The following is a 22486-nucleotide window of genomic DNA, read 5'->3' as shown; positions in this document are numbered from 1 at the left end:
CTACTCGATCAAATCTGCATAATGCAGGCTTGCTACAGCAGGCCGATGCCAACTTTCTAAAGTGTACTTTGGGTTCCGCGGTGCCAGCTCGCAAACCCGGAACACTCTCCCAAAGCGCCCGTCGCCAGCAAATCCACTACCATTTGCTCCACAGTGGGCTTGGAGCAAGAGTCTACAGCCGGGATCGCACGTTTAAAAGTAGATACGAGGATCTGACGTTGGCTTTTGAAAGCGTCTAAATACTCGCATGACGCGCAACATTAGCAAAACTTCTCTACTACACACTCGCGAGGGCGCTCCGCCGCGCGTGACGTCAGCACGTTTGACAGACAACAAACTCGGGAAGGAAACAAACAGCCGCACGCGCTGCGTCCCCAACCACACACACACACACACAAGCACACACAATACTGTAGCAAGACAATTACTATCACAAGGTCTCTCACTACAATGCAGCCCATATTAAGTGGGAAGTTCAAAACAATTGAGCATGAAAAAACAGCTCATCTTTCCTTTAACCTGGTTTATAGCCTACATGAGATGAAGCCTATAGTTCTCTCATCATTGTGAATATGCACTCCTGGGCAAAGAAGACTGAGCCAGGCCCGAAATGGCAAATATTAAGCTTTTAATGGTCTTAACAACAAATCATTGGTCAGAAAATGAGCAAGAATTAAACAAATGCACACATGCAGTTAACTATTTGTTTGGGGAAAAGCTAGAAACAGGGAAATTCACTTACATAGTCTTCTTGTACACAAAGCTAAAAATCATGCTAATGATTAAAATGTTAGTAAAACTCAGACTAACACATGTCTGGGTGTACATAAATATCTTCTGGGATGTTTTTTTTCTTAAAAGATTAGTCATTATTTGGTTATCTGCCACACCTGATGCAGCCCATCAAGAGCCACAAGGCTTAAACATTTAAAGAACTCTAAGAGAAAAGTTATCCCATACTAACTTCCTTTATCTATTTGTTAGTGTGTGCAACCCCAGCCATGGGGTGTGGTTCTCTAGCTGGTAATTGAACCCGGGCCACAGCGGTGAGAGCACCGAGGCCTAACCACTAGTCCTCCAGGGACTGCCTTTAGCTATTTGTTTAATTCTTGCTAATTTCCTGACCAATGATTTGTTGTTAAGACCATTAAAAGCTTAATATTTTGCCATTTCAGGCTTGGCCCAATTTTTTTTTTTTTTGCCCAGGAGTGTAAATTTTTTTTCACCACATCGCAGTCTGCCTCCTGTTGGTCTGTGGCAGGGTTTCTACACTCCAGTCCAGGAGGTGCACTGTCCTGTAGGCAAACTTTTCCTTCTCCAAACACACCCGATTCTACTCACAAGTTAATTATCAAACCTTCTGTAAGGTGGATAATGTGAGTTTGGAGCTGGGAAACTTGGAACTGTACAAGAGTGGATCTCCAGCACTGTTTGTCAGTCCACTTATGCCACATCCTTCAAAGTACAGGGACCACCACAGGACCAGCGCTGACTACATATTATTTGGTTCGCCGAGTTCACTTTATATGTGCTCTTTAAACACTGGTACAGCAGTGAAAAACAGCCTGATACATTGTGACCAACAGTGCACACTAAACCCTATTGAATAACACATACAATACTGTCTAATACTGTAGGATGTGAATCATCACAAGCGTTCTGTTGGATGTGCTATGCAAATGAAGATAAAAAAAAACATCACACTTTCACATATTTAAAATGTTTTAATACAAGTAAAATGAGATTAAATATATACAGTCACCCACCAACCACTCCATTAAGGCCCTAGGTCACCTTTACTATTTAGAAGAAAAAGTGTAATACTCGACTAAATGCATGATTTTAATTTTGTTTTTGGTTTACACCACATGTGTGGTCAACAGTTAAAAGCCTCCTTCTGGTCTGTGGCAGGGTTTCTACACTCCAGTCCTAATGGAACTGTGTTTATTATCAGGATTGGACGAGGTGTACTGGGAGCTGGGCAAACTTGAAGCTACATGAGAGAGGGTCTGTAGGACTGGAGTTAAGAAACACTGGTCTATTAATCGTCCATTCATCCACATGGACTAGAACAGTGTTTCTCAATCCTGGTCCTGAGGTACTAATACTCTGCACATTTTGGTGTTTCTCTCCTCTAACTCAGCCAGTTCGAGCTAGTTCAGGCTTGGGAATAAATGAATGAGTTGAATAAGGTGAGTTGGGAGCAGGGAAAAGACCAGGGTGCACAGGGTGGTGGTACTCCAGGACCAGGATTGAGAAACACTGAGCTACAATAATATCAAATGAATGCCACCTGCATTCAACAACAATTACTCAGTTGCCACTTTATTAGGTACACCTACCATATAGGTCACTTACTATACTACACTTACTATAGATAATTTCTTGCCATGTACAATTTGTCAGTCTTCTTACACCCCATCCATCAATGGATAGGGACCACTATAGGGCCATGGCTGACCAGATATTCTGCGGTTGGCGGACCATTTTAGCATAGTATTGACAGTGAAATGGTTCTAGGATTACAGGTGTCGGAGCTGCTCAGAGTGTGGCGGGTGTACCTTGAGTAAGTGTACCTAATAAGATGGCAATGTGGTGCACATACACATAGTGAGAAATAGCACTTAAAACAATCATCTGATAAAATAAAAGTGAAAGGTACCAGGGATAACATGCATCTCTTGAAGCTGAAATGTCTCTGTGTGCGATTTAGATATTTTGTGGTACATCACTGCAAATGCAATGCAGCCACATAGCAGCAGACACACTCCTTGTGGAGAGTTCAAAATGTGAGCAGTGGTCGTCTAGTCATGGTCAGGACACAGTCTGACCACAGGAGCCATTCACTACCACCAGATTGTCATTTGATCCCTGTTCCTCTTTTTGCGATGGCTCAGTGATCCGTCTCTTCCTGTGTGCTAAGTCTGTAATGCTGTCATCCTCTGAAGCAGCACCTTTTTTCTCTTCCCTTTTTCTCTTGTTTACCAGCCCTGAGTAGCCCTCTCCGATACGTCCCTCCGGTACACCGAGTGTGCGCAAACACACAATAGCAGCAGCTTGTTCAGCGAATTTCTTAGACTTCTCCCTGAAAAGGGAAAAAAAAAAAAATCACGTTAATATGAATACAGTTTGAAGTTGTCAATAAAAGCTATTAATAATAAAAAAGCACTTACCATAGTGTGGACCTATACTTCTTATTTGCCACTATTACTGTAGACTGGAAACATCTGTCTTGGGCACGTTGCTCCTAAAAAAGGAGAAGTTATGAACAATTTTTAATTTGCAATTCCAGTGCGCAGCTGTCGTGTGGGGTTTTACTGCGCTGTGGCTAAATGAAGATTCAGAGAATGCTGGTGTTCTTGTGTTTGAGTCTCACCGTTTCATACACAGGCTGCTCTAGCTTCTCCTTCCGGCTCCATTCCAGCAAGTACATCTTTGGCGTGATCTGAGGCGGATACTCTCTCCTGGATCACACATACATTTTGTTGCAATGTAGGCTCTTCATGCAATAATTTACATATACAAATATTTGGAACCCATCTTTGCTTAAGGATCAACCAAAAAATACTGATTCGCACTTCTGAAATATTTTACAGTGTAAATTCCTTGTACTTAAAACTAGCAACATTTTGTGATTTTGTAATATTTGGAATCAACCTTTCGAACTTGATAGCCATAGTGATGACATCTCCATCTAGTACAGGCTTCTCTGGAAGACTGCTGCTGTTGGCATCAAGGGCTTCTTTGCGGGCCTCCAGCTCAGCCTGGGCTTTCTTGTAGAAATCAGTCATTCCAAACACCTCACTGCGCATGTCACAACACACACAAACACTTACATTATTGTAGTTCACATGCTGAAAAATAATTTTGGAATAAAGTCCATCAAAGCTAGAAAATATTTCAGTTCTGGCTGAGTGCAACTGTAGGAATAATGGTAAGCTTTAGGGATCACCCATGGGGGGAAATAAATAAATAAATAATAAAAACTAGAACTAGGCAAAAAAATTAATAAATAAAACTAGGCAAAAAGCTAGAACTAGGCAACAAGAGAAGGTAAATAAAACATTTCCATGCCATTTTAATAAAATAAATTATGTTATATATTAAATATGTTAATGCTAAAGTAAGTAAACAACTTAGAACTTGCCACCAAAGGTTGTTTAACACATCTAGATGTATATATCAGGAAATGAAAGCTGAAATTCTGATCTATCATCTCATATTCATCTTTTGATCTCAAAACAAAATGTCTTCAGTGTATAGGAAAAACAATAGAATTGGCCTTGCCATTCCAATACTTTCGGAGGGGACTGTACATGCTATTGTGGAATGTTTCTTGCCGGGGGATCCAGTTAACTTTAGACTCTTGTTAAAACACTGTGGGCTCCTGAATGCAGCTGAGCTGCACTTCCTTTTAGAAAACATCTGCATTTTTTACTAAATACTTTACCAGATTTCTTCATTGGTCTGCGCTGCATGAAGCTGTTTGCCCATTGGCGACTCCACCCTATCCCTTAACATCTGGCACAGGCAGTATTTTGTGTTGAATGTGTTGTTGTCATAGCGAACAGCCTACAGACAAAAACAACACACGCTATTGTGCAAGCTCTTTAATATTCTGTAGCTGAAACATGAACAGCGATAAAGCCCAAAGAATAGAAAGTTTTTGCAAAAACATTTATTTAAAAGGTACGGTACTCACATATTTGACATATTCTTCCATAACCTTGTCTACTGACACCGTTCCCTGGCAGCGAAATATTGAAGGGTTCCACATAGCGGCCCGAGCTAACATGACAGAGGACGTTCCTGTTGTCTCTCGAAATTGTTCGATATCATCATATGTTTTTATGTGATCAAGAGAGCCACCACTACAAAGATAGAAGGAAACAGATGAAGAGAGAATGTTAATAGAAACTAGCTTTTGTTTCACTACATTTTGATTGACAATACACAACAACAGAACAAATCTGTTCACAATTCTCAAGCAACTGTGCTAAAATACAATTTAAAAAAAAAAAAAAAAACAGCTGCCAGTACTGATGTAATTCAAAACTCAGAGGGTACAAATATGACCAGATACTGACTTAGCGATCACTGGAATAGACACATTTTCAGCTACAGCTTGAATGTAGTCACAGTGGACTGCATGCCGTGGTCTCTCCTCTTTCATCCTGAGAAACAGAGATACTTTGCCTGAGCAGCTGTAAACACACCTTCCTGCAATTTACACATACCATGTAACTACAATGTAAAACAAAAGCTGCCTCAAAAAAATGCCATACCTGCCATGCACTGCTATTGCTGCCACCCCTGTTTTTTCAATTCTCTTCACCAAACTAATGGTTTCCTCCAGCTGAAAAAGCAAAGAAAGTGAGTAGAACAAACAATGACAAACATTCTTCATGTTTAGTTTAAAATACACTATATGGCCAAAAGTATGTGGACACCTGACCATCTCACCTATATGTGGTTCTTTCCCAAACTGTTGCAACAAAGCTGAAAGCACACAATTGCCTAGAATGTCTTTGTATGCTGCAGCATTACAATTTCTCTTCACTGGAACTAAGGCGCTCAAACCTGTTCCAGCATGACATTGCCGTTGTTCACAAAGCGAGCTTCATGAAGACATTACAAGGTTGGAGTGAAAGAACTCGAGTGGCCTGCCAGAGCCCTGACCTCAACCCCACTGAACACCTTCGGGATAAACTGGAATTGCCGAATGCACCCTCAGCACTTCTCCCTCGACCTGACCTCACTAACACTCGTGGCTGAATTAGGGATGGGCAATACATTGAAAAATAGTGATATTATCGTGATAATTTTGCTGATGATATAAAATTAGAGAATATCGTGAATATCAAATAATAATGAAAATTAAGCTTACGTGGGAAGAAATTACATCGGCGGTTACGTTTCACATAGCCAAAGATATGATACCTGTCAGTACTGTGGAAAAACCCAGGTTCAAGTGGCTGCTAAAGACAATCAACCCCGATATAATCTGCTGTGTTGTAAACATTTTGCTTAGGAAGCACCCCCGAAACTTCGCGACCACTTCCGACCTTTCCGAGGTCATCGCAGATGGATTACATGATATACTTGCATCTTGGAATTTGAGAGAGGATCAGCAAGTATGCACCACAACTGACAATGGGAGCAATATTGTCAGAGCGGTTGAGTTGAATAAGTGGACAATGAATTTTATAAGATGATGAATTTTATGTCAATCTAAACCACAACTGAATAATTTTCCAAAGTATGTGTGCACGCAAGTCTGCATGTGTAAGGGAGAGCTAGCCTCGTTTTGTGATAGTATAATTGCACGTGTGTGTGTGTGTGTGTGTGTGCATGCACACGTGTGCATGTGTAATGGAAAGCTAGCCTCATTTTGTGATAGTATAATTGTGTGTGCATGTGTGTGTGTTTGTCAAGAAGGGGGCATGGTGTATGCTTTGGTTTCAAACTTCATTTCTGGGATAGTTTGACTCGTAACAAGGGTAGGTTAAAGGAAATGGACTGTATACTTTTTTTTTCAAAAATATTTTCACAGAGAGAAGCATGAGGGATTCTTGCATTAAACGCAGTATTGGTGTGTGCAGGAAAATTGTGGCCAGCTTCTAACACTAGAGAAGGAGAATAGAACTTGCCAATGTCCAAAAAAGACCTCAGTCTACCAAGTCACCAGCTTATTACAGAGTCACCTACCAGGTGGGGATCCAGGGAACAAATGATTGCTCAAGTCCTGGAGCAAGACCCAGCGCTAAGTCCTTGCCTCTGATAAAAAGTCAAGACATCTGGTGCCTACCTGGTATGACCTTGAGGTGCTGGAGTCTGTTCACAAAGCTCTACGGTCACTTCTACATTTCACTGATGCATTGCCAGGTGAGGACTGTGAGGCTGTTTCCTGTATCAAACCTTTGCTTTCTCTGTTCAACACCAACAAGCTTGTACCTCAGGAGGAAGCTACTGACCTCACCAAATCAAACAAAAGCTCCATTCTGGAGTATCTTAATGACAAACATTCTGATCTTGAGAACAGGCTGTTGGACATTTGCTCCCTCACTGATCCAAGGTTTAAAACCACTTATATTGAGGATAACAAAATTGAGGAGGTGAAATTCCAAGCCGTTGATGAGTTAGAGTCTCTACTTGCTAACACTCATTTTGAGCGTGACACTGTGGTGTCCAGTCCAACAGCAAGTGCAGAAGCCCGAAAGAAGAGAGCAATGATGAACTTCTTTAAAGAAGCAGCATCCTCATCTTCTTCTAGAGCTTTGTCCCAGAGGGAGGCAATTGTGAAGGAACTGGAAAGCTACTAGCAATCTGCAAATGCTGACAATGGCTCTGTTTACATGCACATCAAATTCAGTTTAAGGTCTATATTCGAGTTGCAGCCATATTCCGAATACGTTTATATGTATATGTGTATATGTGTACAGGCACCAGAATATTCCTGTTTATATGGTTGTTGTAAGTATGCCTGAGTTGCCATTCCTAAATACCTAGCCTACAGCTAAGCATCTCAGCACCCACAATTCTTTGCCGACTAAGCATGCGCATATATCTCCTTTCAGAGGATTTCTGAATTAGGTGTTTACATGCAACAATTTTCCGATTACAACAGGCATATTCCAGGGGTATGAATCGGAATTTGGGGAATCAGAATATCATCTTAATCTGAACCGGGCAAACGGATTGCGGCATTTACATGACTCGATACTAATTAGAATATTGCCAATTTCCAATTAATATCAGAATATTGATGCTCATGTAAACGTAGCCTGTGACACAAATCCACTTTGGTGGTGGAAAATCCATGAGGAAAATTTCAGAATTTTTTTTTTTTTTTTTTTTTTTTTTTTACACAAAACTAGCCAAGAAGTACTTATGTTTTCCAGCAACTAGTTCTCCATCTGAGAGAGTTTTTAGTGCCAGTGGGAACATAGTGTCATGCCACAAAGCATCTCTTAAACCAGCATCTCTTAAATCTCTTAAAATGCTATCTACTAAAAAAAGGAAGACTGCACTTTTGTACCATTTTCTTCATAGTTTTATATTGGTAAATTTAAATAAATATGATTTTAAATGTTCCTTTTGCGTTCATTTAATAAAAAGCAGTAAGTGGACACTAGGTCTAGATTTTTTTTTTTTAAACTGTGTATTTGCACTAAACATTTTGTATGTGCTTTGTACCAATAGCTGTTCTATCCAAATCATGTTTTTTTTTTTTTTATGGAGGCAAAAGAAAATCATCATTTTTAATTATTCTAAAAATATCAAGATATATAACGAATATTGTCAAAATTTGGAAAAATATCAAGATATCAAATTTTTTGGTATATCTCCCAGCCCTAGGCTGAACAGGCAAATCCCCACAGCCATGCTCCGAAATGTAGTCAAAAGCCTTCCCAGAAGGGTGGAGGTTATTAGAACAGCAAAGGGAGATTAAATCTGGGTGTGATGGTCAGGTGTCCACATACTTTTGGCCATATAATGTATAATACAGAATCATTGATGAATTCTCTGGGCCAGCAAAGCCTTCTCTGCTGGCCTCTGAAAGTAAAGGAAATTGAATGCATTAACATATTTTCATCTATCTGTAAGATTCTAGATTGCTTTCCACTAAGTATTGTGTGCCTGTAAAAAATGCTGAAAGAGAAGGGCTTTTTGACAAATCAGATTTTGTTCTCTGATATTTCCATGCAGTATGGCACATCTGAACTCTGGGTTTTGGTGCTTTCAGGATATTCTTGGAAATAGCCTGCACTGAAAGCCTAGCCACCATGTAAAACATAGGATCTTTAACTATGATGTATTCATTAAACTATAAGACGACAAATTTGGTCCTGTATCAGTACTCTTATTCTAACGCAACTGAATACTGCAACCCATGAACACTTACAGTGGGAAGGATTCGGATTTTGCAGGTCACTGGTTTTGAAATTCCCCTCACCAGAGTGGTCAGAATCTGCACAAAACAACGAAGAAAGTAAATGTAATTTTAGATATATTTAAAACTCGGTTATTCTAGTCAAACATAACTCAAGGGCCACTAACTGTGTGTTGCACTGTATTTGCAGAATCACAAGTTGGATACCTACAGCCTCAATTTTGTCAGGGTTAGAAAGGAGCGCGGATCCCATTCCACCCTGCATGAGACACCAAAATCAACCATTATTATATAAACATATCACACTAATCCAATCCAAATAATGCTTTTCACATACAGTACGTAATAGTACAGACAGTAAGATCCCGAACATAAGAAACAGAACAAAATCCTCCTGAAGAACGAGGACTGGTTATGTGTGTATTTGACATGTAGTTCACACCTTGGTAGAGTATTCCTTTGGACAGCCCATATTCACATCAATAGCTGCTACATCATTCTCACTGTTCGGGAATAAGACATAACGTAATTTAGTAGCTCCTAAAAGGAAAGACTAGATGAGGTTTTTAGTTCTGAGTATACTGAGAAACACTTGTAGTACAACTCACACAAGTCTGGCTACTGCCAGTGCTCTCTCTGGATCAGCTGTTCCCTGAATACACAGGAAACATACATGAAAAACGAAAATGCATTACAACATTGCATTAAATTAAATATTCAACAGAGATCCATTATAAAGAAAGTCCTAACACTAACCATCTGAAAGACCACATGGTCCTTCTCTTTACTACAGGTGCGGAACATAATCCTCTCATCTGGTGCTATAAAGTCCACTGTCTCCAAGATGTCTGCCAAAGAAACAGACCAAAGACACAGCCTTCAATATTTTCTTCATGGCACAAAATTAAAAAAATTAAGTACTACTTAAAAATACCTTGATATGCTGAAAATGAGACTGCAGAAAGACTCACCATTTACGACCCTCTCACACTGAACCATTTTGAGATCAATCAGTTCCTTTAACAAAAAGACATATTTTATCAGTTCATACAGGCAAATCCAGTGACTCCAGGCTACACTATTTTACACACATGCCATGATGTAGTAGTATAACATTTAAACATGTGTTACAAATACTTTCAATAATTAGTATAAAACATATTTAAACCTTACCTCACAGTAGACGATATCTGCACCATAGTCCAATGCCAAGAGCCTCATGGGTAGAGTACCTACCCGCACCATGGGGGCTAGAATCATCTTATTGTGGAATCCCAGTTTGCCCAGTGAAGTTGCCATGATGTCACCTTCTTCAAACCCTGATGATGAAAAGACACTGTGCTCAGAGCATTACAGTCACAACCACTGGCCTGAATGCTTAAAGACTAACCTGTTAAACAGGACCATGAGCTTTGATACTGTCACTGACAGAGGTTTCATGTAAAAAAGCAAAGTCTAATGGATGTTGTATCCTACGCGTGAACTTATATTGCATCATCATCTAATTCTGATTTTACAATGATGTGAAACAAAAGCAAATGGAATTTTCCAAAATAAAAGTTTATTAGCAGCACTCATGCTCTTCGGGGAACTGCTCTGGCTCCATTCCTTTCCCATTTTTACACCTCGGATTTCAGGTATGACTCTGAGATGCGATATATGACAGGTATGACTATATACAAAAGTTATCAGATGCCACGGCTGTTGCAGGGTGTGTTAGAGCACGAAGGGAGGAGGAATATAGGCGCATGATCGACAGCTTTGTGCAATGGTGTCAGCTTAACCTTTTTCAACTCAATTCATGGAAATTGAAGATTTCATCCTTTCACAGCATGAAATCTCCCCCAGGGTGAGGACATGGAGACGGTACAGACCTACAGATACCTAGGTATGCACATGGATGACAGATTGGGATGGTCAGGAAACACAGACAGTCTGTTCACGAAAGGTCAGAGCCAGCTCAGTTTTCTGGTGAGGCTGATGTCCTTTGGTGTACGTGGTAATGTAATACATACTTTCTATGAGTCAGTGGTGTCAAGTATCATCTTCTATGCTGCTGTTTTCTGGGGTAGCAGTTTAAATTAAAGAGACTAAAAAGGAGAGTTCTGGAGTGATATAATAAAAAAAAAACTGAACTTTTCTTCATCATCTGTAGCAAAATTCTATAGTATATACTTTATACTTTAGGTAAACTTAACCTATAGGTGCACTTTGTAGGTGTGTGTGGTTACTGATCTGTTACTGTGAATCTGTTACTGATCTGTTACAGTGTGTCAGCCCCCCTTCACCAACCACTGAGAACAGTCCATCAATCATAATAACCTGTCAGCTGTGGTCCTATAGTTTCCTGTTCAGTGATAGACAGGGTGAAAGGGGACTGAGAAATTGTACACTGACACAAGTGGCTATGTGTAGCCTCTATCGCCATGTACCTGTAGCCGGTTAGCTGACAGCTAATTACTATCTTCTAACATGTAAAATTCAGACAGTTTTACATGTTACAACAAAAACATAGTCCATTTTGTAAGCTAGTACTAAATCCCGTGGCTTTATTAGACAGCAAAGAATGAATTTCAATAAACTCACCGGCATCAAAAGCACACCTCAGTGTTTACAGCGCGAGTGCTAACGCGTGTTCAAATTCAGGGTTCTGGTTACGTCATCAACAAGCGACAGGGCATTTGGCCACGTTTGTAGGTGACGTACTAGCTTACTATATAGAACATCCAAATAGTATGAAGGCGTAGTATGTGGACAGAGTACTTATGGGCTGCTTATGGCTTATTGGGTTTGTCTTTTTCTCTGTTCTGGAATAGAAATAATGGCTCAGTGTTCAGATTGAGATTGTGCTAATTTGATTACCTGTAATTTTTGTATTTATTTTTGAATATATGAGGTTCAAGGAGTGATATAAGTTATGGTACAATTTATAATTTTAATGTTATTTGTATAAATCTTTTGGTGTCCCATCTGATTTCAAGAGTGCCATACATTACAAAATGTATAAGCTAGCAGTAATAAAATAAGTAAATATGCATAGTAATTTACTTTAACCTCAGATTTATATACCCTCAAAATCTAAAAAAAAAAATTACATGTAGGTATTCATACAAGCATGTATGGCAGCAAAATTGAGTGAACATGTACAGTATATTGTTTTATATCTATTCAATTATATATTATTATTATTGATTTTATTATTTTATTGAAGTCTACTTTTATCTTTCTGCCTGAGAGAACTGCACAAGTATTCCTACTGTGTGGCAAATAAAGTATTTTATCAATCTTTTAAATATTTTTTTCAGACAACCATACAGTTGTCATTTTTACAATGAAATGCTGTCTACACACAAGAGCCTCCTGATTTAATTAAGATGGATTTCTTCCTTTTTTAAAAACATTTATTAAGGACATGTTTGGACTAGTAGATTCTCATCTGAACTTTACATTGGCATGGTGTAGCACATTACATGTTCTGACATGCTTGATCATAAAAGGCATTAAGGTTTCTACCAACAGAGACTTAATAACAGAGAATGAAGAGGGTCATAAAATTATTAAGGCTACAGTACATACTTTAAAAGCTTAGACACACCAGACTGCTTCAGATGTTTTTGTTTGGACATAAATTAGGCGTCAGCATGGATATATTTCTGAGTCTTTTTCTCTGTGTATGGCTGGCATCTGGTGAGACTCTTATAATTGTATGCTTGAAATACACATAATTTGCCTTTAAGGTAAAATTGTAATTCCTACCAATATATTCTAGATCCTTAAGAAAATGAATAAAAATGTGTAACACTCAGCAAATATATGTGTAACAATTAGCTAATATATTTTAATGCATTGGTGGTCAAGAATTACACAACTATCTTCTTGTTTTTGGGTTCAGGCTCAGTGTTAGCTGTGACTCTGCAAGGACTTCCTGCCACGGTGAGCCTGCAAGAGAACAGTCCAGCTGGAACTGAAGTCTTCTGCTTTAAGATTGGGCTTTCCACAGGCACAAGTGTGGTCTCCGGATTCCCTCTGCTACTCAACTCTAATCCCCTCACTAATGATTTCATGGTGTATATGGTGAATTCAACACATGCCAAGGTTCTCTTGATTCATCATAGCATTCTTAGTTGGGAGTGATTCATTTTCAAAACATCCTACAAGATTAATTTAATTATTGTTCTGCATGTATCTGTCAAGGAATATATGAGTGAAATATATTGTGGTTTAATCAGTTGCACTGTGGTGTATATGCAGAATTTATTGTTCATACAAATATAGTAACTTTGGTTTATGTTTCTTCTAGGTAACTGTCACAGGCTCCCCAGATCTGGACTTTGAGAGTTCGTCTAATCATTTCATTCTGCGGCTTCTTGTGGTGGACAACAGTGCAGGCTTTGAGCTGCAGACACTCACTGTTATACTAACGGATGTGGATGAGCCCCCAGTTTTCTTGGATGAAAGTATGGAATTTTTTTTGTTCACTGGCTTGTGTGTAGTCTGATTATAAAAAGGTCATTGTGGTGTGGTTGTCATAATAAAACATCTCTGTTTTAGCCTCACTCCTCTACATAGTGGAGAAGTCTCCACCAAGCTTAATCTATCAACCAGCTGTCTTTGACCCTGAAAATAGACCTCTAACTGTATGTAAATATCTTCTGCTCTCTGTTCATTGTAAATCATTGTGCATCTCTCTCTTTCTCATTCTTTCGCACTTGCTCTGTGCCTGCCCATATTCAGCACAATGTTTCTTGGTATATTATTATAAATACAACCATTTATACTTGTAAAAAATACTGCAAAACTTTTCAAAATCTTTTATTGTCCATGTAATGTATGTGTCATCTGTTATTGCCCACAGTTCGCTTTGAGCCCTCTGAATGCTGCTTTCAGCATCGATCACAGCAAAGGCTTCCTTTTCACTGTCAAACAGCTTGATTATCTAACTGATCCTAGGCGGTAAGGGATCCAGAAATCCAGTGCATTCCTTTGGGGAATGGGAAATGGGAAATTTTTTTGTACTTTGATTCAGAATAATTTTCCTTTTTATCTTTATTGGTCAGATATTACTTTAATATGTCAGTGAATGATGGGAATAACACCTCTACCAAACCTTTGTTCATCAACCTAATTAATCTCAATGATGACAAACCATACTTCTTAAAGTAAGTGACCAGCATTATTTTGAGCTTTGCTACTGAATACATCACAATCAGATCAGTCTAAAAGTCCCTCCTCTATATTAAGCGCACTATATCACTCATCTCTTCATCTTCCCTACAGCATACAATAATATTTTGCTTTTTTATAGCACCATTACATCTTTTACTATCCCAGAAGAGTTGAGCCTGGGGCATATGATGGCTAACATTACTGCAGTTGTTCCCAGTGACTCACTTTATAGCAGTTTCATCTTCTACACCATAAGTGACAACAATTATCTTGCCATTCACAAATGTAAGATTAATCCATTAAAACATGATTGATTCTCTAATCTTTCATATCCTCACAATTTCAGGTTTTTTTACATTTTCCTCCAAAATCTGAGATGTTCCTTGTGTCTATGTGTGTGCAGACACTGGATTGGTCACGATTGCAAACAGGATGGATCGAGACTCTGTACCACTGAGGGACAGTCCAACCATCACAGTGACTGTAACAGCCAGCTTTAGTCCCCCTGGACCACCACTAATCAACACAATCAACATCACTGTTACTGTCCAAGACATTAATGACAACCCTCCCATTTGCTTTGCTGACAACCAGAGGTGAGTAAACTACTCCTTTTGAGTAGTTTATAGAGACTTACATTCAGTATATGAATACATCTGTATACCTGAGTTGGTGTAAGGTGGTAAGTTTTGGGAAAACTGTCTTAGAATATGTCACTGATGATGTTCTGTATTTGTCGTCACGTTTGAAACAGGAGAGAGGTGCCAGAGACGGAGGTGAAGGGAGCCCTCATTGCTACCATCATGTGCACTGATAACGATGTCCTGCCTTTATTCAAAGAGTTTATCTTTACTGGTCTCTCCTGCCTGGGTTGCAGTCAGCTGTTTGCCCTGAAAACCAATCAGATTATAGTAAGATATATAAGATATACATACGCACATTTTTAGCAAATAACATATGCTACATGTCTATATTGCACTAATGGTAATGCATTACACATTATTACTAAAATAAATTAAACGAAAAATATTATGAAAACTTTTTACTCTTTTATATTTTTTATAATTAATAGTTGATCATATTTCCCCACAGCTGAATGGTAGTTTGGACTATGAAGATCCTGGCAATCTTTACACAGGCAATGGATACAGCCTTTTGATTACAGCAGTAGATAAAAATGACAATAATTTAAAAGGTATGTCAGTTGAGTTTATCTAAACAAGTTCCCCCGCACACATTATGTGACTTCATTTTTGCACACTCTGTTTGAAAGTTTTGACTTTTATTTCTCTCTAGGAGATGCCTTTGTTTATGTGACCGTGACCCCAGTTAACGAGTTTGCACCTATGTTTCATCCTGTGTCTTATTTTTATACTATTTCTGAACTTCTTGGAAGTAAGTACCATTTGTCATCAACTCCATCTTTTTCCAATGTTATTTTTGAGCAGCTTTCCATCCTGCAACTAGCAGCGACTAGCACTGAGTTAACATAAGAACGTATCAACAAGGCAACTGTTTGCAGTTAAAGACTTTGCTAGTATCAACACTAAACAATGAATAAATGACAGTATAAAACATCAGAGGAGTAAAATATATTTTACTGTTCAAATAAAGATACATTTCAATGTGATCTCTGACACAATGACCAGGAAACTACTGTTATATAGCTAGCTAGAAACTCAGTGTGAGATGATCTAACACATCATATCATAAAGACCTGCAAGTGAGCCAATAACATTGATTTTTGATTTTTAACTTTAACAAGCTAACTGGTGGGTGCAAGAAAATGGACAAAAGGACTAACTGTAAATAGTCAGCTTGTACTGGTATTTTGGGCACATTTTTCTCTTCTGCCTGCCATTTTCTTTTCTTAGCTCCAAATGTATGCTGATCAGAATAGTCCCTTTGCACATTTCTAACAAACCTTCTGTCAAACATTTTCTGTTCTTTATAGAATACAAGGAAGCCCTGAGTGGCTGATTACCCTGCTTATATCAATACACTGGTCACTTTAACAGGAATACCTGTTCATCTGCTCATTTATGCAGTTATCCAATCAGCCAATAATATGTAAACTACAGAGACCATTGTGTGTGAAATTCCCAGGAGATAATTTCCAAAATACTCAAACCGGCCCATCTGGTACCATCAACCATGCCACGATCAAAGTCACAGAGATCACATTTTTTTCTTCATTCTGATGTTTCAGTTGAACATTACTTGAAGCTTGTGCCCTGTATGTGCATGATTTTTTTTTTTGCACTGCCCTGCTGCCACATGATTGGCTGATTAGATAAATGCTGAATGTGCATGTGTACAGGTGTTCCTAATAAAGTGGGCAGTGAATGTGTTCTGCAGCCTTCTTATGATATTCTATCCAAAGTTGACATATCAAATTTTCATTGCAGGTGGTGTTGTGATTGGCTCAGTCAATGCCACTGATATGGATTTGCCTCCAACATTATTGCGATACTCTATAGTGTCCGGTGGTGGTGCTGGAGGACTAAGGAATATTTTCCACTTGGACCCTATACAGGGCCGGATAACCCTGCTCACTCACCCTGACTATGAGGACACACAGACACATGTGCTAATCATCAGAGTGGTGGATGGAGATCCCATCAGGCCACGCTCTGCCACAACCACAGTAAGTGCCCAATCAATGTGGTAATAATGAGTACATAATGCTAAACGCAGTGCCCTCATTCACACATGTCTGTCCTCTTTCAGGTTGTTATTAATGTCACAGAGGCTAATGATGAGCCTCCGGTGTGTGGACCCAATAACACAAACCTAGTAGTTCCAGTAGATCTGCGTTTAGGTACAGCTGTCCAAGGTTTCACCCTTTCCTGCACAGACAGAGACTCTCCACCCACTTCATTCATCTACTCCATCTCAGGTACATGTATAACAGTGCTGGTAGGGTACTTAATAAATTAATTATAAATGACAATATATTAATTGAAAAAAAATGTTTTTGTACCACTTTTAGTCAAGTGATAGACTCCAAAAAAGTATGATATGCTGTTCCAGGCTATCGCTTGTATTCACAGAACAAAAAAAAGACACCTTATTGTACTATAAATAGTATACTATATATTTTAGGTTTTATTGCTAGAATTTAACAAAGCTGAGTCATATAATACATGCTTCACAAATTGTTATCAGCCTTTACATAACGCCTCTTTGTTAGTCTGTTTGTTACAAGCTCTATGGAAATTATCTTGTCTCAATCCATCTTAGGAGCCAGCAATGTGAACAACCATTTTGGCTTTTCACCAAGTGCAGGCTCAAACATGAGCCGTCTGATTTTGGTAGCACCATTTGGCTTCAGCAGCGGGCTGGACACACAGTGGAGCTACAGACTCACAGCACTGATTTCCGATGCCAACCTTCGTTCAGGGTATGACAGTGCCAGAGCCCCTCCTCAGACTGGCACTGTCATTATCAATGTGCGAGTAGTTGATCCCCAGATCACCACTGTCATCACCACAACGACTGTAGGTTTGCATACATTCATAGCAAGCCTCTAAAGCCAAGGAAAGTAGACTTTTTGGAGAAGTGAGAAGAAATTGCAGGAGCTCAGGGAGACAAGGCAGGGTGAATTCATGTACTGACTCTGAGAAGTAAAAGGTTATACTTGACTCCATCTGAAACAAGTAGCGAGAGTAATCCAAGGTTAAGGCACTTGGTGTAAGTAAAGACTTAAGGCAGCTGAATTTTGAATATGCTGGAGTCCAGAAATGCCAATAAAGAAGGAATTACAGCAAGCCTTAGCATTAGTAAGCATTGCTGCTGAATGATTTGGCTAAGGGGAAGCGTACAGTACTTGCATAAGTACTGAACTCTCTTGAACGTGGAAATGATATGGGCCTAATATTGAAGTGGGGGAAAATCCACCTAGTTTGCAATATTATTTGCCAATTAAACAAAAAATGTAAAAGTCTATAAGTATTATATAAATGATTGCATTTACCCCAATTGCTGTGAACCCCTAAATTAGTTGTAACCTGTTACAATCAGAAGCCACATAATTAGTTGAATGCAGTCAAAGGGTCAGATGATCTCAATATAAATACACCTGATCCGGGAAAGTTCCAGAGTGTCTTAGAGAACACACCCAAACAAACAGCATCTTAATGACCAAGGAGCTGTCTAAACAAATCCGGGACAAAGTTCTGGGAAAGTATCAATTAGGGTTTCATTCATTCATTCAAACTTTGGACATCTCACTGAGCACCAGTAAATCCATTATTAAAAATGGAAAAGATATGGAGCAACCACAATTTAACATAATATAACAATTTAATGCCGATTAATATTTCCCCTACTTTAGTAGTTTGGGCTATTTTGTGTAGATTAATGACATATAATATCAGTTACATCATTTGAGCTCCAGGTTGTAACAACACAAAATATGGACTACAGAATATGCAGGGTATTGTGTATATGGTGAAAAGATGAAGACTGGTGCCTTGTGTGAGAAGGGCTGTAGAGTATTTATTTTTACCCATGGTTATGTAAGTGTGGTAAGATAATCAAACCATGACCAATGCCAGAAATACCAATAGAGGAAGTAGGAGAGAAAGAATATCAAAGCTTTAAAGCTTATGATGAAGAGCTAATCTTTATTCTGTGTATATTTTCAGCCCAGAGTCACATATATCAATGTGGAGACGAATACATTCAATACAGGTGACTGGTATGTGTGGTTTGTCCTTGCTCTGGGGAGTTTTCTTCTCCTGCTTATGTTGGCTTACCTGCTGTATAAGTCCTGCATGTACTTCTCTACTAAAGACTGCCACTGCTGTGAGCCCACAAGAATAGATGGCAAAGAGGAACTGTGAGTACACTACTTAGTTCACATTATATTAATATAATTAATTAATTATATATTATATATAATTAATGCTATTTTATATTAATATTGTAGTTAATATTTTCTAAATAATAAATGCATATATACAGTAATATACAGTACAGTGCAAACTTTTGCACTGTACTGTATATAGAGTACAGTGCAAAAGTTTGCATACCCTTACAACAAAATATACTTTTATATACTTTTAAGAAATAGATAAGTTGTAAAATGGAGGATTTTTTCATACCATTCAACAAACATAGGTGATGCAAACTTTTGCCATCAACTGTAATAGTGTGTAATGGTACAATAGTATAATATGACCAAAAAAGCCTAAAACTATACATTGTTCATAAACAGTTTGTCACACTTAGATAATTTATAAGTCTAGCACGTGGTAATCAAATATTTATTTGTTCCCTTGTGTCCACAGCATCACGGACAGAGGTAGGTGTACAAAACTAACAGCATCTAAGCCTGTAAACATACAAAACTGTCATGCAATAAGTATTGCACTCTCTTTTCTCAATAGGATCACCCATGCAAGAGGTATTAATGGTGAGTTCTGGTGTACACAATATGTGTTACTGCACTTGTCTTTTTGTGCCCACAGATGTGATATTAAATTCCTTTTTCCTACAGGAGGTGACAAAGGTCAACACTGTGTTTGATAGAGAGGAAGTAGATCCTGGTAAGGTGGTTCACACTGAGTGACAAAATAGTAAAATTTGTATTATTATTATGTACAAGCTACATAACACAGTAATTAACACAGTAGATACAAAGATCACAAGTACTGTATATCCTCTGTGCTTCTGTCTGACATGAGCTGAAGCATAATCAGAACAATTAAGCACAAATGCGTTTGATTACCTATAAGTATTTTCTAATGGCTCCTTTCTGATCCCCTGAATTTTTCCAGTTACAAAGAGAGTGTACGAGTACAATAGTAAATCAGGTGCTCGACGCTGGAAGGATGCCATCATTGTATGCGATTCTGCTCCAATCCAGCCAGAGTCTAGCACTCTGGTCATCTCGGACAACACAGCTAATGCACAGTCATCACCAAGGTCTGGCTAGCAAGGGCACAGTCGCATAGTGATTCTGAACAGTCCATTAAAGGGCATCTATGCCCTAGGCTTGAGCTTTTTCAGCTACAAAATTGACTCATTCTAATGTGGAACTCATCAAGTAAATAAATAAATATTCATTTTATTATTCAGAAATCATGGAAACCACATTTTCACAGTGCATTTTAGCTGGAAAATAACTCCTTCATGCACAATATTACAGAGGAATCATATAATATAATAATCATATTGTTTCAATAATAAGTATAATCTATGGTGGAAAAGATGCATGAAGATGATGATGAAACATGTCCAGTTTGCTGTGTTAGTTATTTTCGCCTGCCCCTGTTGTGATTTTTACCTTCTTAAATGAACAAAACACTTATAAAGTATATGAAAGATCTTATCATGCTTTCCTTTTTCTTTTCCTGCTTCTCCTACATTATTAAAGTGCTAATTAGGAATCACTCACTATTTCCAGATTTCCAGATGACAACCAAAAACCTACCATTTCCAGTGCTCATTGAGAGTTTATTGGAAAAATAGAATAATGGAATAATATTTGTTCTGTTAAAGAAAAATTAAAATGACATACTCAGTTCTGAGCAGCAGATGGCAGTCTTGTCTTTTTTTTTTCTAGTAAAATGTCCCAAAAATGATCCTCCTCAATTCAATAATATCAGTACATTTTCTGTGATATTTTTAATGATGATAAAAGGCTAGATTTTGATATAAGTGACAGGATCAGTGTTATGAAAGTTTGACTGTCACAATATTAAGATTCAACATCACTCTCTCTCTCTCTCTCTCTCTCTCTCTCTCACACACACACACACACACTGGTGCTGAGTCAGGAATCCTGCTTCAGCTGGAAAACATTCTCATAGGACTAATGTGACTGCTCAGGCCTGGGGCTTGAGTCGTGACATTTGCATTATTGTATTACGTTTCTTCTATATTTCATCAGTCCTGCTTTGTCTGGGGTACGACTTCTGCTTGTATGCACTTAACTCACAGTGACTTAAGACATATATCACATTGACTTTTGACATATGACACAGTGATACACTGGACATAAGATGGATTTATAATCAGACGTTCTGCAAGACAAATCTAATTTGTATAGATTGCTGTCTCAAAATAGCTCACAGTCTGTCTGAGGTTTTACACACTCCATAGACGCAGAACAACTCTAACATTCTAGATCAAATTCAGTGTACAGCCTGGAATTATGAGCAATTGCTTCTAGTTGTGAAACACAGGATGCCTAGTTTCAGCATGGTGAGATACACAATGTGAAAAGCAGGGCTAGTGGCAGTGTTTAGAAAGTTTATATCTAGTGCCAGTCTCTGTCTATATAATAAAGGCTACTGTTTCCATCTGCAACAATGCTTTCTCACCTCCAATGATGTCTTTGCATCAAAAATGCAGTGTTAAATTAGGTGTCGTGTTTTGTGGTACGTGAGCAGCTCGGTGGGCTGGTTTTTAAAATCAGCACATGCAATTTTTTAATTATTATTTTTATAATTATGCATTTTCTTTTCACAGTTATCTTTTCTATTTTGTTTTGGCAATATATTCACATTAAAATGAATAAAACCTGTGACATTTTAATGGCTTTAAGGGGAGAAGTGGTGTGGCAATTGAGGTAGAAGGGATTAACCCATACCCTGTGCCACTAATGTGCATGGATGCTAACAAATATCAGAGACAGACATTTCCTTTGTTTTGAACAATTTCAGTTCCCAAGGTCCCCTTGGGATTCGTGTCTACTCAAGGTACAATAGTACTATATAGTACTATTGTTGTAATAACTTGAGGATCTGGACTCTATGTGGTTGCATATTTCTACAATGTTTAGTCCTGTATTCCACCAGACCACAGGTTCCCTACTCTGATCCTTAAGTACCCGCTGTCCTGTGTATTTTAGTGTTTTCTCCACTCTAACACACTCACTTCAACTTGTGGAATGGCTGTTCATTAGTTGAAGTGGGTGTGTTAGAGCAGGGAAAACACTAAAATGTGCACTTTCTAATGATTTATGACAAAAAAAATTCAATTAATAATTTACTTTCAATCTATAATTTGAGTGATAGGGTAATGCATGGACAGCGCAGTGGTGCAGCAGGTAGAGTTGCTACCACACAGCTCCAGAGGCCTGGGTTCAATCCTGAGCTCAGGTTATTGTCTGTGTGTAGATTCTGTGTATGTTGTCCCCCCCTATAAACATGCCAGCAGGTGAATTGGCTAAGACAAATTGCCCCTCAGTGTGAAACTGTGTGTGTACATGGTGCCCTGCAATGCCCTGGTGTCCCACCCATGGTGTAGTCCTGCCTCATTCCCAGTGTTCCTGCAACAGGCTCCGGAGCCACCATGACCCTGCTCAGGATAAACCAGTTACTGAAACTGAGTGAGAGAGGGTTGAATGATTAACCTGACCTCTTCAGTCAATTTCACTGTTACTGTAAATAAAGAAAAACTAAAGTGATAGAACTA

The 22486-nt window shown here is 38.6% G+C and overlaps 2 protein-coding genes across 5 annotated transcripts; one reads left to right on the top strand and one right to left on the bottom strand.

Moving 5' to 3' along the window:
• Window positions 1–3: 3 nt before the first annotated feature.
• dus2 (dihydrouridine synthase 2) lies at window positions 4–11579 on the bottom strand. Its single transcript, XM_026918731.3, has 16 exons — window positions 11480–11579; window positions 10067–10212; window positions 9865–9910; window positions 9650–9741; window positions 9502–9545; window positions 9336–9396; window positions 9105–9152; window positions 8906–8971; window positions 5286–5356; window positions 5088–5174; window positions 4703–4871; window positions 4451–4572; window positions 3658–3804; window positions 3377–3464; window positions 3174–3247; window positions 4–3085 (listed from the first exon to the last, which is right to left on the bottom strand). The coding sequence occupies exons 2-16, from the start codon at window positions 10190–10192 to the stop codon at window positions 2815–2817; spliced, it is 1512 nt and encodes a 503-aa protein (XP_026774532.3). The 5' UTR covers window positions 10193–10212; window positions 11480–11579; the 3' UTR covers window positions 4–2814.
• LOC113529695 (cadherin-related family member 3) lies at window positions 11569–20931 on the top strand. Of its 4 annotated transcripts, XM_034307363.2 has the most exons (21): window positions 12340–12580; window positions 12786–12988; window positions 13194–13350; window positions 13445–13530; window positions 13749–13846; window positions 13951–14052; window positions 14199–14344; window positions 14463–14655; window positions 14814–14970; window positions 15152–15254; window positions 15356–15454; window positions 16468–16706; window positions 16790–16958; window positions 17303–17559; window positions 18709–18754; window positions 18857–18902; window positions 19354–19367; window positions 19453–19478; window positions 19563–19611; window positions 19843–19990; window positions 20472–20931. In XM_034307363.2, the coding sequence occupies exons 1-21, from the start codon at window positions 12502–12504 to the stop codon at window positions 20515–20517; spliced, it is 2463 nt and encodes an 820-aa protein (XP_034163254.2). In that variant the 5' UTR covers window positions 12340–12501; the 3' UTR covers window positions 20518–20931. The 4 variants fall into 4 exon arrangements, 3 of the variants coding, with proteins under 3 accessions (XP_034163253.2, XP_034163254.2, XP_034163252.2); XM_034307362.2 differs by lacking the exon at window positions 12340–12580 and adding an exon at window positions 11569–11681 and having other exon boundaries at window positions 18709–18902; window positions 20472–20882; XM_034307361.2 differs by having other exon boundaries at window positions 12345–12580; window positions 18709–18902; window positions 20472–20883.
• Window positions 20932–22486: the final 1555 nt, after the last annotated feature.

This window comes from Pangasianodon hypophthalmus, chromosome 9, assembly GCF_027358585.1.
Source record: "Pangasianodon hypophthalmus isolate fPanHyp1 chromosome 9, fPanHyp1.pri, whole genome shotgun sequence".
Lineage (NCBI taxonomy): Eukaryota > Metazoa > Chordata > Actinopteri > Siluriformes > Pangasiidae > Pangasianodon > Pangasianodon hypophthalmus.
The sequence above is the reverse complement of the archived record's forward strand: the minus strand, read 5'-3'. Positions and strand labels throughout refer to the sequence as shown.

Bases quoted from the DNA above. Each gene is read 5' to 3' on its own strand.
- dus2 (XM_026918731.3), bottom strand. From the start codon at position 10,192: ATGGCAACTTCACTGGGCAAACTGGGATTCCACAATAAGATGATTCTA. The intron at 3,248-3,376 runs GTGAGACTCAAA...CTCCTTTTTTAG, and splicing joins AGCAGCCTGTGTATGAAACG to GAGCAACGTGCCCAAGACAG. The intron at 3,086-3,173 runs GTAAGTGCTTTT...TTCCCTTTTCAG, and splicing joins AAGTATAGGTCCACACTATG to GGAGAAGTCTAAGAAATTCG.
- LOC113529695 (XM_034307361.2), top strand. From the start codon at position 12,502: ATGTTTTTGTTTGGACATAAATTAGGCGTCAGCATGGATATATTTCTG. The intron at 13,351-13,444 runs GTATGGAATTTT...TCTCTGTTTTAG, and splicing joins CCCAGTTTTCTTGGATGAAA to CCTCACTCCTCTACATAGTG. The intron at 16,707-16,789 runs GTAAGTGCCCAA...GTCCTCTTTCAG, and splicing joins CACGCTCTGCCACAACCACA to GTTGTTATTAATGTCACAGA.